Genomic DNA, 16283 nt, shown 5'->3' with positions numbered 1-16283 from the left:
ATCTCTTCGTCCATCAATTTGGCCATCGCATGATGAGCTCACTCCTCAAAACTGGCTTCAACAGGTTTTTACCAGCCTGCTCTACCTTTCAAGGTCAACTTGCCCCTCTCTTCACTGGGTCAGTAGGTACACACAGGCCTCCCTGTGAACCCAGCTGCTTTCCAGTGTCTAGAATCTCCTACGCAGACAGACGAAGACCTACCCTTTGTGAAAGAATATTCTCTGTTAGGCAATACTTCCTATTTGGTTACTGATTACAACATCTAATCTATTTGATTACTGATTAAGGGAATATTTATTCAAAATCTCTGTCAGAACCGAGACACCATCATAGTTCATCAACCGTATAATGCATTTTGTGAACTGTTGCAGCCCTACCCACCTCAGCAGCACCATTAGTTGACTCTGAATGCAAGTGCAAGTCTGTGTAAAGAACTGTCCCATAGTAGCATTATTCAGACATGCAGCTCTAGGAGAGATGCTCTAGAGAAGCCCTCAGACCTGTTCACCTTCCTTCCTGCTTTGTATTGTGCTCATTCGGTTAAACGCATAGAAGAAAGAAGGGCTGAGGGGGAGTGATGCTAGTTTTTGCTGGCTGCTGCTGCGAGAGCAGCTGACTTAAAGCTCAGAGCTCAACTGCATGGAGAGAATTTCTGCTTATTTGCTTTAACAGCAGAGACTGAACCGCGTACCTCTCCAAAGAAGAACGAGCGGCCGCTAATGTTTCAGCCACCAGCTCAAGGCTTTACAGGCCTCACTCTTCTCTCTCCTCTCTTCCTTTCCTTCACTCCATCCATCATGCTAAATGACTGTTTGACGGACTGAGAGGCATCTGTCATCACTCAGGGCCGCCAGAGATTCCGCTGCATGTATGTATATGTGTATAGTGTATGTGCGTGTGTGTGTGTGTGTGTGTGTGTAATGTTTTCTTCCATTATGGCTGTGAGGCCTCCAGAGAGAACACACACAGCCAACCCCACAGGAGACGCTGACCTTTGCATGTAATATGGGTGTGTAAGCATATGCACGTGTTTAATGTTTGCTCTCTAACGCAGCAGGATCTGTACTTACATGGTCAGTTTCACTGAATGCTCTGCAATGTATGATTGGATGCTAGTGATATACACAAATATTCAAATATATCCAAACTAATCTTAGTATTCATTTACTTAAATAGGTATTTGAATAAGGCATGAATGAAAAAATAAATAAATCATGTATTATTTTATTTTTAAATGTTTTGTCTGAATGGAACAGTAAAGTGGGTCGGGACTCAAGTAGCTGACATTACCTCTCACGTTAAGCAAAATGGCAACATCTAAACAGTTATATATGTAAGTGTGATGCCCCATTTCAATCCAAAGGATCAAAATCGCAGCTGATATGGACATAAAATAATGGATATATTTATTGAGACTAATCCAGTTCCAATCCTTTGTTTCATGTTTATGTTCTACTTACGCTATTGTCCTCGAGGTGTGCATTAATCACAAACTGCAGTGTGAAACTATTTTACAGTGGAATATGAAGATATAGTACAATGTTTAATAACTCCATTACCACAGTTTGACTGTATCTGAGGTAGCCAAGTTTCATCAAAACACTGGCACGTAAAATGTAATCAAGTGGCTATTAAACTTCAGGTCTACTTTCTGTCACCTACGCCAAGCGGCAAAATTGTTTACAAAATGCACTCTCACCATGTTTTTCACATGTGCATGACCTAATGAAAAAGAAATCATGAAAGTGTTATCAGCCATGGCATGTCTGGTTTTAAACCAGCTGCAAAACAAGCCAGAATGAGATGACATTATAATGTATGTACAAAGTATAAATGATGAAATTCATAGTTATTTTATATTCCAAAAGCCTATCAATTCAGACTGTATACCACTAAAAAATGAAGTGATTTGAATGCACAATATTAAAAGAACTTGTAGCCAATTTATCAATGAGGTCAAACAAATTTGATCATAAGCCAATATTAAACAGACTATGAATTGCTTTAAAAAAACATATTACAATGTCACATTATGGACACAGAATTAAGTAGTATTAATTAGTGGCAGCCTAGCAGCCGAGTACTTACAGCAAATGCTATAAGTACGAGAGTGAGAGAGGAGTATAGAGAGCCCGGCAGCTGAGTACTTACAGCAAATGCTACAAGTATGAGTGAGAGAGAAATAGACAGAGGCTAAAGACCCACATGAAACACTACTCTAACAAACAAAACACTACACTACACACATGTATGATTTGTGGAGATTTGTAAATTGTCCCAGATCCCTGTTTGCTGAGCCAAAGGCCTAAAACCCACACGCAGCAGCCACCTTCCAGCTGCTGGCATCTTCTGATGCTCTGAACTATATCAGGCAATGATTCCTACTGTAGCTGCCACTGCAGACAGCACACACATACAGCACACCCCAGTACTCATCCTTACATCCAGTGTCTCTTCATTAATCACCAGCAGACCCATGTTCTTGGTGAGCAGCTTGCAGGAGTGTCCTAAAAAACAAAACACAAGACAAATGTATCAGTCCTTCAGTATTCACCTTACTCACCTAATCTCCTGCACAAATAAGAACATTCAAATTATTAGAATAATAAAGCAGTACACCACAGTCTACAATGACTCATGCACAAACAAAAACTGGAACACAAACATTGAAACTGTGACACTGTTGGAAAGATAATATGCAAACAATTTGTAACTTAAAGTGACAATTTAATCAGTAATGAAATTCACACAATTTTCTCTTCACCCCAAACACAGTCAATCAGCCAGGATGCATCTGAAGCCCTAAATATGAAGTCTCGAGTTTGCGTCTTTTCTGGAGCTACAAGGCTAATGTAGCTAACAACTATTAAAAGTGTATAAGCATAAGAACAGCACTGGCAAAACTGGCCAAATCATCACATACTTGCCCCAAACCAGGCATGTGCATTCTGGCAAACTGTTTGAGTATCCATAGGAGACGGATGGATTGAATGAATGAATGGAATAGACAAGGGGAAAAAAAACATGCTTTTCACCTAATATCAACATAATACAAAAACACAGTACACTGGTTTACTGGTGCTACAGCAGCACCAACAAAAATTAGCAGCAAGCAGATAATAATGTCTTATTTGAAAATAGCCAAGGGAAATGTTTCGGTCCCTGTGCTTTAATAACGCAAGTGGCCTTAATGAGCTAAGCTAATGAGCTAAAATCTAGGCAGTACAGCAGTACATGGTAATGACTCCTCATCTTCTACATACAGTTTTTTAATCTGAAGTGATGTACCAAAAAAGAACAGAGAGATATTTTTCATTGTGTTTGGTTCCAGCTAACTGCAGCTACAATAGTTAGCCTAGTTACAGCCGGTCTGTCTCCACCTTTTTAACCATGCTTTTAATAACGCATTCTTGGTGACATGCTCATGTTAAGGCCCTCACGTTTTGTTGCAGTAAAGTACAATATAGTACACTTACTTCATCTTAAATATGAGCAAAACTGTCACACTTTAAAGTTTAGGTCTATATTTTCTCCCTGACTTTCTGTGACGGAGTATAAAGAACACTCAAACAGTGATTTTAGTATTTGGATACTGGTACCTGGAATTACAGAGAACTCAAGTTGTATCTAAGTAACCAAAGAGAAATAAAACAGAGTTTAGTTTCTAACACTGCATAACATACTTTTAGCAATAAAAAGAACAAAAGCATGTTTCATAGAAACACAAAGCCTGAATTTTGTCAGTGCTTTCATCCATTCAGTATGTCATGAAGTGTCAGAAACTACAAAAGCAAGTTTTTTTATTTGTCTTCTACGTTATACTTGAAGCTCCAGTGCAAATTTCAATCACCAAACATATCTTGATTGATTAAACTACATTTGGATTAAAGAGAAAAATGTAAAAATCAAAATGAAAAATTGATTTTTGGCCAATCCATTGTTCAGAATCAGACTACATGGAGCCATTCCAAATGTGAGTAGTTGTCCTCATTCTTCACCCTGCTACATTACTCTTTATGTCTGAATGAGAATCCCAGACCACAGCATGGAGTGTGTTCTTTCAGCCCTCTAAAAAAGCATGACCAACATTAAACATCTTCCAGGATGTGTGTGAAGAGCTTAATTAGCAGGAGAGAACATTCATTTGCTGCTGTTCAGCCACTCACACCTCAGTTAGAGCAGAGGAGAAACCCTCAGGGACCGCCAGAGTCTGAGAGTGTGAAAATGTGTGTGTATGGGGACAAAGGGGGCTCCCACAGGGACTATTACAGTGAAAGGGCTCCTTCAGGTCAGAGAAGGTAAGAGGAAGAAGGAGAGTAAAGTAGCGTGGCCTGCTTCCTTACACAAGTCAGCCATGTAAACTTTGAACTGGACTATACAGTTTACTAATGTTGCCTTAAGGATTATAAAGTAGGTTGTTTCATTGCAATTTCACTGTGAATTTAAGCTAAACTGACAACATGCAAAACCAGAAGACTATAAGAGAAGATACAAGCACAGAGTTTATGTGCTGATTTTTCCACAAGGCTCAAATCTGCAGTGAGCAGGTCTATCATTCCTGCTTCTGTTGAACTGTTTAAGAAGTCATTTGCATTCGTAAATTGTAAACCCCAGTTTTGTGTGGGAAAAGCACCCTTATCTGGTTCTCTTCACCAGTGATGGCTGTTAAAGTTTCCAAGCATCAACATTCAGTCTAAACTAATCAAAAGTAAGCTGTTGTCACAATCATGAAGATGTTTACATGTTTATGACCACCCATTCAGCCTACAGCAGTTTAGACCTGCTCATTCACACTTAAGTCTGTGGCAGAATTAAAGGGGAATTCCACAGATTTTTCAAAATTTCTGTAAAATAAAAAGATTAATGTGTAAACAAAATCTCGTTCATGCTTTCATTACTTTGAGGTTGGATTACTATAATGTCTGGATGTTCCAGGAAAAGCTTTAACAAGCTTCAGTTACTCCACAACACTGCAGCCAGAGTCCTTACAAGAACTAGACAGTTTGACCATATCAGTCCAGTTTTATCAAACCGACACTGGTTGCCAGTTAAATTCCACATTGAGTACAAAATTGTTTTACTGACATATAAAGCTGTAAACACTCTCACCCCTCAGTACCTGAGTGAACTTCTCTTTTATTATGAAGCATCACTCCTACTTAGATCACAAGGTGCTGGCTTACCATTAGTACCTAGAATTAGTAAAGTTACATCAGGGGGTAGAGACTTCTCACACAAAGCCCCCCAAATTTGGAATAACCAACTGGACTCAGACACAGCTACAGTCTTTAAGTCTAGGCTGAAAACCTACTTGTTTAATCAAGCCTTTGGTTTACTATAACACTTTTTGGTATTATGGTAAACTGGGAGTGTTTGTGCTGTCGTCCTGCTGCTCTCACGCATTCACTTAAGTTTGCTGACTGATTGCTCATGTCTTTGTTACCTTCTGGCTCTCCCTTTTAGTTAGGCTGCAATAGCTAGACCTGCCGGAGTCACTACTGCACTCTGGTAACACTGTATACTGTAATCAGTCACTCTTAACTAACACTCAGTGTGTTTCTTCGCCAAGCTGAACAACTGTACATCCTGTGTTTGGCCATGAGAGCTTCCGGCTGTACAACGCTGTGCAAAACTCACCTGCATGACCCTCCTGATGATACTGCTGCATGCACAGATTCAAACTATTTAATCAAAGCCATTGCTTTAACTGCCTCACAATACTCTGAGCTCTTCTTATATTCATATTGACAGATCATTATCACAGGCCTATAACAGTAGTCACTGATGTTCATGGTTTTCTCTGTGATACACTTCTAGCAGTAGTCATTGGTTTTCACTGGTAACACTGATTGATTCTCACAGATCTGTTTCTCATTTTTACTCTGACAGGCCTCTAACAGTAGTAATTAGTTATCACTACTTAATCTAAATACTTCTGTTCAATGACAGGCTGTTTTTTTTTCATTTTCTCTATATTTTAATATTTGATTTGCACATCATTGTATTCTGATTTTGTTTACATTTTGCTCAGCATCCCAACTTTTTTGGAAACAGGGTTGTACTATCATGTTATCATTATCAACATACATATACAAACTCAGAAGATATGTAGGTTTACTGATGGTTCTTGGAATAAAACGTCTACATTTGTGTTGTACACATTGCAACCCCTGGTTCCTATCACTCCCACTGTAAAGATATCTGATTTGGCAAACTGCTCTTGAACCAATCATTTCACATCAAACTATTCTAAATGACTGTTTACATCCCAACCACTGAATTATGCAGAATTTTTGAAAAAAACAAACAAAAAAAAACAGTGGAATTCCCCTTTAATACAGTAAAAATGTGGAGGTAAACGATTAAACTTAGACCAGAGAACACTGACATATATCAGTCTAAAAGGCCCAGCAACACAAATGGCCTACTTAATTCTAAGGGATAAAGACCGGTTTGAAAATGGTCAAGTAAAAAGGAATAATGACTATTTATGGTAGAGCCTCTTTGATGCATTGACTTTTCCTTTCTGTCTTTCTCCCTCAATCTCTTCTCCACCTCAGTATCTCAGTGCACTCTCTAAAAAAAACTCCTAAATCTCTTTCTCACACAGGTGGAACTAAATGATGCTTGCTTCACAGCATGGCTTTTGTATGAGCAGGGGAAGGGGAATGTAATTAGGGTTACACACACCCTGGTCACATTAGCTGTCCAGCACAGCAGAGAGACTTAAACTAACTGTAAATGCTGTAGTGTTGTGCTAGTGGAGGGCATGGAGTGCTGTTTGGCTTGGCTGGAGGCTGTTTGTTTGCGCTTTTGCGTCTAAGAGGGCTTCAGTGGCAGCAAGGCCAAGAGCAACAGGCCTGCAGAGGCAGAGGGCAGCTAACTTGTCCAGCCTCTCTCTCTGTTCAACATGCAGCCATTAATCCTGCAGTGAAAGAGAGCAAACAGAGAGCCAGAACAACCTCAACTTAGACAGAGAAGCAGCCAAACGGCTCTTAGCACCCACTAACCATGGTCAGATTGAAATCACACTTAGACAGAACTCAAGCTCAATTACACAGCAGATGCTAAACACTTACGCCACCATTCAAATGTTCGGGATTAATCTTTCCAATAATATAAAATCAATGTGATGGCAGAAAAGACATAAAATAATTCTTATATGCAACTTTATAGGTTTCAAATAATGAATAGGAAGCTAGCAAGCTGTAAACACAAATTAAGAAATTCTAGAGGTGTTCAGAATGACAGAGAGCTGTAAAAATTATGATAAAATTAATATCCAGGCTTTTATTTCCATACAAATGGACAGTGAGACATTTTGAGACAGAAATTGTTACAATTCTAAAATCTGAGTCCTGAAATCTAAATGGCTTAGCTGCACTTGAACCCATAAAGTATTTGATATACACACACGTACGACCACCTAACAACAACTGAATTCTGCCTTAATACGCTAACTCACTAAAAACCATTGCACTGTTAAGGATCGTTATGCTGCCAGCATGGACCACCAAGTGCACTGACAGTTGAGGTAAAACACAGTTTGTTTAAAGGGGCTGATAACAACTGTGCTAAAATATAGCAGGCTAGACAACAGCTAAAAGGCTAATTTACTCCTCCATTAGTTATTCACAGAACAATTCACTTTAAAACAGCAAAATATGAAGTGAAGAATGTTATCTGAATCACTTGCATACATGAATACAAATACGTGGCACGGTTAGCTTGATGCCATCATAAGGAGGAGAGGAAATCGTATTGACGCACTAGCGTAAACTAGCATTACTGTTGCGGTGGTCATTTGGAGGGCAAACAGAATATCATTATGTAGTTGTGAACACAGCTCTATTATGATATGTTCAGTATCATATTACAAAAGAAAAAGTTCATGAAATTTTTGCAACATGCAGTGATAGGCTGTACCTTACAGTGATTTTGGAACATGAAAGGGATTTTATGCACTGGCGATGTCACTCTGCACTGTGCCTAACAAGACCCCTCTTGTGGCTTATTGTTTTATTTTATTACTAACTTATTATTGTAAATAAAATAACAGAAATCATTAATACAGCAAGTGATTACAAACTTTGGAATGGTACTGCAGCTTTCACTAACAGTCACTTTGACTTTCACACCTTCATGAATGTTCTGGTCTGAATACACCAGAAATGTGGCTCTGTTCTCACACACATTTTTATGTTTTCATTTTGTTTTAAGTTCTCGGCTTTTACGCAAGCAGGGCTGAATAAAGAAAACAGGTGTTGCTCTTACAGGATTCTGGGGTTTGTTTCCATGTGGAAACAGTGTATAAGAATTAATGCTTTTCTCTCTTTTGCATTGTGGGTAACTCAGGGATCAGCCAATACCAAAACTATGATTCAAAAGCTGTATTATTTGCATACATTGAACTTAAGGCTTAAGTATCATGCCTGGCAGCTCCTGGGCATGACAAAGCAAGGATTTGTAAGGATCACCATGATCTGGTAGTGAAAGGTGAGCTTTCACCAAAAAGTTTTGCTCCGGTTATGAACAAGTAGTAAAAACAGTTAAAATTACAGTGGCTCTTTGGGCAGGTAAGTGTTTTGTACAGAGCGTCTGAGGTGAACAGGGAAGCTGTGAAAATACTCCTTAGAAAAGTAGTTTGTGAGTGTGAGAGAGGAGCAGCGTACAGATGCTCAACACAAAGGTCTGATTGAGGGCTGGCCTGCTAGGTGGCCACAGAGTGTGCTCTGTTAGGGCCTGCTCCCGGACCGCTGGCTGCAGGGGGAGGCATGTTTGAAGCCCAAACTCACAGCGGGTCGCTGTTTAGGCTAATCGCATGAGCCACATCAGAAGGAGAAGGGTCAGCCGCAATGGCTGAGGGGAGCTGAGGGGAAGGAGGAATGTGTGTGTGTTACGTCAGACCTCTCAGGATCTCAATGGGGAAGAAAATATAGTATACTGGTTACCTATATACAGTCATGTGAAGAAGTAAGTACACAGTTGAAAGAATTCTGCACGGAGGAATGGGCAACAATTTCTCCCAGATGTCAGAAACTGGTAGACAGTGGAAATGCCTACATAAGGCAAAAGTACAGTTACTGAAACCAGGACAGTAATTTTTCAACAGACAAAAATGACATCAGTTAATTTTTATCTTTTTTACGTTTTTCCTATGCAAACTGTTTAACTGAAGATTAAATACTGTCCACATATGTCAAAAAATTGACAAATTACTCGCTAGTGAACAGGGAAATATTATCAGTCTGATATTAGAATTAGAGCTGGTAATTACAATTTACAACTGCACACCCAGTTTATGATTGCACATGCACTGATGCACATATATATTTACCAGTGGTGAACATTTCTGTTCTTTTTAAACTCACTGGATTGAATAGTGTAGTGGATAAAGTTGATATAAATGAATAGCAAAACAATATGAAGCATATCCAAAGCTTAGGTTGCATATGTGTTGTGTGTTAATGTGTGTAAGGGCATATGAGAACAAAGGAGAGACTGCGAGAATATACTTTTCCAAGATACACAACACCACAGCCATGAGGCTTCTGTGCCTCTTGGATGACACTAAACCACAGCGACAAGGCTTCTCTGCCTCTTGCGTGATGCTACAACGCAGTAAAAAGGTGTCTTGGCCTCCTGAGTGATACTACACTGCAGCTACGAACTCCCCTGCCTGGGTTGAGGATGCAGCATCCAAAAACAGTTAGGTCAGAAACATACTTCACTCAACTATGCAAACATAAATGCATCAAGCTAAGCAAATTCTGTTTTGCACATCAAAGCTTAATGTTTATCAGAATTTTCTATGACACTTCCAACATGGTTTAACTTGTACTGTGCAGCATGGCGTTTTCCATGTAGTGTGTAGTAAACTTTAGGCAGCTGCACAGCCTTCACTGGATTAAACAGATGAGAAACTCTGACCAAAACATCAGAAACAGGCACTTCACTGCCCTCTGCTGGAGTTCAAACATATCCCAGTTGTCAAATGAGAACACAGTGTTACAAGAGAAAAAGTTTATCCATTCATATATAATTCAATTTTCATTGCTGTTCCAAAATTAGAAAATTATGACCAATCCTTAGGACCCACCAGACAATTTGTTTGCTCTAATCTAGCTACCAGCACACCTATACCAGGTGTTCAGTGTTCTTTATGGCTTGATTCAAGTGCGTTAGAAGCTGATATAGAGGAAGACTGTGGACCATCTGATAAGCCCCAAGTGCTGGTTTGAGAAGTATAATGTGTGCAGACTCTCTAAGCATACATGGACACACCCTGCCCACTGTGCTCACCTATATTGATGGCAGTCTCCTGCTTGTCGCCGGTCAGGATCCAGATTTTAATGTCGGCCTTCATCAGAGTCTCTATAGTCTCAGGTACACGGTCCTGCAGCTTGTCCTCGATTGCTGTGGCACCCAACAGCTGCAGGTTCTGCAGAGATTACAAAGCACAGATTCACCACCACTCACCAAACACTGATACCACAGGAGAGAAACCTGTGTGCCTTTTTGAAACACATCTGATTCTACTTATCAGCTAACTATCAAGCACTTCATAAGTTGGGTCAGGTGTTACAGCAGGAAAAAAAAAAAATGTAAAGAACATGAGGTGATAGGGCTGACAATAGCAACCAATCAGTTTACTCTATGCTCTTATATGTATTGCAATACTTTTAGAAAATGAATAGAATGCTTTCTTTGAACTGGTTACTCTTTAAAATAAAGGAATACATCATAAGTTTTTTTTTTCCCACAAAGCAACTTTAAATAACAGCCTTACTCCCAAGGCAGTGATCTGAACCCCAATTTCCCTCATACTAGGCTGTATTGTTACCCACTATGCTGTATTACTACATAAGTGAGTTCTAACTCTATAAAGCCTAGTACAAAGCCATGTTTTTTATAACAATAACTTGGTTTAGCAAGTTTTTAGTGCCCCTTTACTACCGACATTACGTTTGGTTATTCAAAATAACTACACTTTAAACAATACCAAGTCTTTATTTACGAAATTTCTAGTGTGATGCACATGTCCGTGACAGATCAGAATTAGGCAAAATCTCTTTAAGCAGTACTGCACCAAACAAGGTGCTCAAGAGGAATGAAGCTTGTGGAACCTGAGCCGACCAACTAGGTCTATTCCTGGGGCGAGGCGGAGTTGAGCCTTCCTGAAACTGATCTTGAATGGCCATATAAAACACAACTATTACACATGCTCTCTAGGGTCTATCTGCTAGCTTGTTACCATTATTAACTACATTAGCATATGTGAGTGAAATACCCCTTTAATATATGAATCAAGTCCCTAATTCAAGAGAACCCTCACTAAAATTTATCAGTGTTTGCCATACTCTCTGACAAGAAACTCTTAGTTGGTAAAATCATTGTGCTTTTTAGTAGTTTTTGACTGGATGTTTCAGTTATTCAGTTTAAGAAATACCTCTAATATTATGCATTAGGCAGCAGAGTTTCACATTCATTAGAATATGAAAGCTCTCCATTCCCATCACAGAGGAAGTGAAAGCCTTCCCATAATAAGCAGTGCAGTGGGAGTGTGGAGTGGATGGCTTCTGAACACTAAAGATTCAGCTGGAAGAGCCAATGCTGGACTGTGTTTTTCTCTGGTAAGCTGAACCTGCACACCCTCAGATCTGGCTGAGGATGTGGGATCAGAGAAGGAAAGGTGGGGCATTTAGAGGCCTGAGAGAGGGAGAGGGGGAGGGGGAGAGAGAGAGAGAGAGAGAGAGAGAGAGAGAGAGAGAGAGAGAGAGAGAGAGAGAGAGAGAGAGAGAGAGAGAGAGAGAGAGAGACGATGGTTTGACTGTTTTTCTTTTGACTGGCCAGAATTTTATCAAAGATTTTTTTCTGCCAAAGTTATGACAGAACCCAAAAGTAAAAGAGGAGGAGAGATGGATACAGAATATAAGGAGAGAGAGAAAAAGAGAGAGCAGATATAGAGAAGCAGACAAAGAGAAAGAAAGAGAGACAAAAAGAGCACAGAGAGACAGAAAGAGAGAGAAAAAGAGTGAGCAGAGCATGAGCAGAGAAAGAGAGAGAAGATAGAGAGAGAGAGTAAAACAGAGACCAGAAGAAAGACAGAAAAAACAAGGGAGAAAGCAGAGAGAAAGAGCTGGAGAAAGAGAGAAAGAGAGAGAGAGAGAGAGAGAGAGAGAGAGAGAGAGAGCGAGAGATAGAGAGAGGGAATGGGGGTCTATCAATCAATCAAGTAACAATTCAGAATATGACGTGAAAAGCAGTGTAACTGTCCCACTCCTGTCTGCTCTCAGGTAAGATACAATGATCTCGCCCTCTGGTTCTCAGTATGGTACATTTTACTGTTTTCCCTGCTCTCAACACACCTGACTAAACTCAGCAACTCAGCCCCCTGCTGGGCAGACTCTGTAACTACACCATGACTTATTTGTTGTGCTCATTTGTTTTGGGCAGCCAGGCAGGTTTGGCAGTGATGCTTCAGAGCCTGATTAATGATGGTGGCCGGCCATGTTTGTTCAGTACCTACAAAGCCCTCATATCTACAGGCCTGCAATGGGGCTTTCCGCTTTCTGACTGCTTGCTCCCCCTCAGATGCCTCATATTCTACAAAATGTGTCATTTTGAATAATCATTTACTGGCAGAATTAAGCAACTGCCCTTTGGCTTCTTTATAAGAGGTTGACTCAAGAAAATTGACTGCCTGTGGTAGTAGTGGGTGGTACGCTGGTTCATCAGGCATCCCACTTGCTTGAATTTTGAATTGTGTTATAACCTTTATACCGGTATGCCAGAAGTAAGCGCAAATGATGCAACACATATAGTGTATAGTCAGTTGCAGACTGAAATAGCACACTTTTGTCTACAAGAGACTAATATAGACGGGTCTGCCAGTCTGTTAGTCCATTGCGGTTAGCTTTTAGCTTAGCATGGATCAAGCCATGTCCCGTGCTTCTGTTTTGCTACTGAATTGGTTCAAACTGTGGTCCCAGAGTAAAAAAAAAGTTAGATATTTTACAAGGATTATGTTTTAATGTATTTATGAACCATCAAGGCATTATTTGAGATGGTAGTAAACTTAAAAAATGCTGTCCCAAGCTTTTATATCACTGCCAAAACACAGTTTAAGTCCACAGGCTTTTTGAAGAAAATGTGTCCCAAAGTCTTGAAAATAGTGTGTAACCTTAAGAATAGTCACTACTGAAAGATTTAGTTTCTGCAATTAAGTAAACCTTTTGGTGTTTTAATACAAATATTATGATTTATGTATGTACAACTGTTAAAAGCTGTGTTTGCTAATCATGTACTGACTAGCATTTTAGAGTGACCCCCCCCCCACACAAAATTAGCTTGAATTGTTGCGAAAAAGTCATTACCGTACATGGCAGACACAGACTAGGTTGAAAAACGCTTGTATGCCTTTAACCTAGTAGCCTCCTGTACAAGGCCGGTTTTTTAGAACAGCCAACCAGGACTCAACACAGCTATCACCCAGTCAGTTAGGTCAGTACTCTATGACCGCTGGGCCATCTGCCTTCAGTTTTGACTCATACTAATGGTGGTTTATATGTGTGTGTTTATGTGGTACTGACCTTCTCAATGAGCTCATAGCTCTCCTCCAATTTGAGCGCTCTGTTCTGTAGAGAGGTGCAGGCTCGATGATGCACTTCCTGCCACTGCTGATACACTGACTCTGATATGTCCGCTACAGCAAAACACAGCGTACGCAAACCTACAGGAGCACACATTAAACATTTGACACTTTTACTCATATGGGAAAGGCATTTATTAATATGGAGCACAACAACAAACCTCCTCAAAACACAGCAGGATTTGTATTACTACTAAGCAATAGTAAGTGTATTAGTCATGCACTCACTGAGGTGATGCTTGTCTGCAAAAACAGAGTGATGTTAAGATTTATTCTTAGCTTTGCTGTTAATTAATTTATCAATCTATTAGAAGGTGACGTCTGTAATTGCATTGCACTGGAAGTTCATAATCAATGTCACAAATTCTGCAATATTCCATTAGCCCACAAGGGGGCAGACTATTCATATTATTACATCCAGAAAGAACAAAAGTAAGACTGCAATGCTGCAGTTCAGGCCCTCACTGCTGATGAGAGACTATGAGAAAATTCTAACAGCTGCTTCTGAAAAAGAGCCTTTTGATTTTTGGAGCTGTGGATCAGGCAAACTTCAACAATATTAAGCATTCTTGAGAAGAGACCAAGCAATCTGATCACACTTGATTTTGTCCAATCAACCACAAATAGCTGAAATTTAAATGTAAAATAAAAAAAAAAGATGTGTGCATGCTCTCACCCTCTGTAGCGAACTGTTCCAGATGTTTGAGTGTGATATCCTTATATCTGGAATTGTCTGCCAAGCGGTCATAGATCACTGTGTCCTGTAAAAGAGATATTACTCTCAGTTCCACCGATTATTTCCAAGGATGGATGGATGGATGGATGCCCAGACTGGATTTATAAAAAAAAAACTTCTTCAAAGCTTTCAATTTCATTTCATACTTTCAGTATGGTTCACTGGCTGTTTAAGCATAATAGCATCACAAGTAAGTTGTTAAATAAAGGAGAAGCACCTTTTCAATCAAAGTCTTCAGAGCAGACAGTAGCTGTTTTCAGTTACTTTAATCAACCAAACAACAGTACCAATGCCTATGTAAAGAGGTTCTGCCATATCTAATAATGTTATGATGTCACAGGACTCAGGATTTTCTGCCAGAGTGCAAGAGCGGGAGCACAGAAAAGAAATAGATCTTGGACTAAATTTAGATTTCACATCATATTTGGTAGCAGGTACTCTACAAACGGAAAAAAAGCCTGTTTAACCCTATCATACCTAAAGTCTAAAGTCTCATTGTTGATACATTCATCAACGTGTCCATTTAAAAACAGTTAAAGACTCCAGAGTGGCTGGGACACGTCCATTTTGAACATCGTAAAATGGGTCATCCTGTGGGATTGGAGCCCTCTATGTGCTACTGTGTTTTCGATTACTACATAAAGGAAGCTCAATGTTGCCTTATTGTTGGAGTATGTGTGCACATTGAGAACAGAGCTCAGATCAAGGGCTTATCACTGATACTTAACAAAGTAACAAAAACATGAAATGTGTAGTAGTTCCTGTCCTATTCACGTTTGTTTGCTTTAAGAAATCATATCATGTTATTAAAGAAGAGTAGATTAAAAAAGCAGAAATAGTCATTTTTTTCCCCTCAGCTTTAAATGGTTTAAGCATATGACAGTAATGTAATAGCAGAGCCTTTAGTGGATTTCCTGGCCTGTAAAACCAGAAAGCTCTATGTTTCAGTGCAAGCTATCACACACACACACACACACACACACACACACACAGAGCCCATACACAGGAATAAGTCTTGAGAAAAATGTCCGTCGTAAGTCCACCGTGACATGAAGAAAAAGTCTGTGTGTGTATCGGAGTGTGTGTGCATGATTGTTTGAGTGTGTGCTCTGTGTGTTTGTACCGCTGACAGAAAGGTTGGAGAAAACACTAAAAACTGCCGTTGCCACGGTCGCCACCATTTGGCAGCACTCTGTTGCCATGGCGACAGACAGACAAGACACTCACGGCTCCTTTGCAGTAGAGGCGGATCTTTCCGGATGGAGTGCGCATGATGACTGACATCCTCTTCCTGGCACTGAGGGAGAAAATGACAATCATCATAACCAATGTAATAAGAAAAACACTACATCAACAAAAAAACAAGATTTTTTTTAATATTCAATAAAGAGAAGGAATAATATAACTATGAAAACCAGAAATCAAGATGTGATCAGATTAAATGAGGAAACAATCATGTTTAACAACAACAACAAAAAAAAATCTCATGACTGTACCTTGTGAACTCCAACACATGCAGAAGTTCATATTTTTCCTCTTCACCAAGCTGAGAGAGGCAGACAGGAAGGCAGAGAAAGAGAGACAGAGAACAAGAAAGAGGCAAACTTATTAACCTCAAAAGAAGTCCTAGAAAAGTCTGCTGTTAATTAATGAAGGGTTAGAGAGTTCTTCATCATTATGTTATCTTGTGTAAATCCTCATGAGTCACTGTCCACACTGCAGAGCAAGATATTAGAAGACTGAATGAATTTTAACATCCTCCATAACCTATAAACCATCAGGTACATCACCACAAATTAGCACAGTACTGTGGTCAGGTTAACAGCCCTCTCTCTACTTACAGACTTGGGGTAGTACTGTCTATTTGTCCCGCTAATTTAATTTAGTTCAATCTG

At 39.7% G+C, this 16283-nt stretch overlaps 1 protein-coding gene across 8 annotated transcripts in view; it reads right to left on the bottom strand.

The window, feature by feature from the left end:
* atp8a1 (ATPase phospholipid transporting 8A1) overlaps positions 1-16283 on the bottom strand; it is a 162602-nt gene that overhangs the window by 57196 nt on the left and 89123 nt on the right. For all 8 annotated transcript variants that reach the window (XM_036568426.1, XM_036568434.1, XM_036568432.1 and 5 more), the window contains 6 exons: positions 15885-15934; positions 15616-15685; positions 14329-14413; positions 13594-13733; positions 10304-10442; positions 2444-2508 (listed from right to left, as the gene is read on the bottom strand). In XM_036568426.1, the coding sequence (XP_036424319.1) occupies positions 2444-2508; positions 10304-10442; positions 13594-13733; positions 14329-14413; positions 15616-15685; positions 15885-15934 (549 nt within the window). The remainder of the gene's footprint in view (positions 1-2443; positions 2509-10303; positions 10443-13593; positions 13734-14328; positions 14414-15615; positions 15686-15884; positions 15935-16283) is intronic.

Source organism: Colossoma macropomum, unplaced genomic scaffold (assembly GCF_904425465.1).
Source record: "Colossoma macropomum unplaced genomic scaffold, Colossoma_macropomum, whole genome shotgun sequence".
Lineage (NCBI taxonomy): Eukaryota > Metazoa > Chordata > Actinopteri > Characiformes > Serrasalmidae > Colossoma > Colossoma macropomum.
The sequence above is the reverse complement of the archived record's forward strand: the minus strand, read 5'-3'. Positions and strand labels throughout refer to the sequence as shown.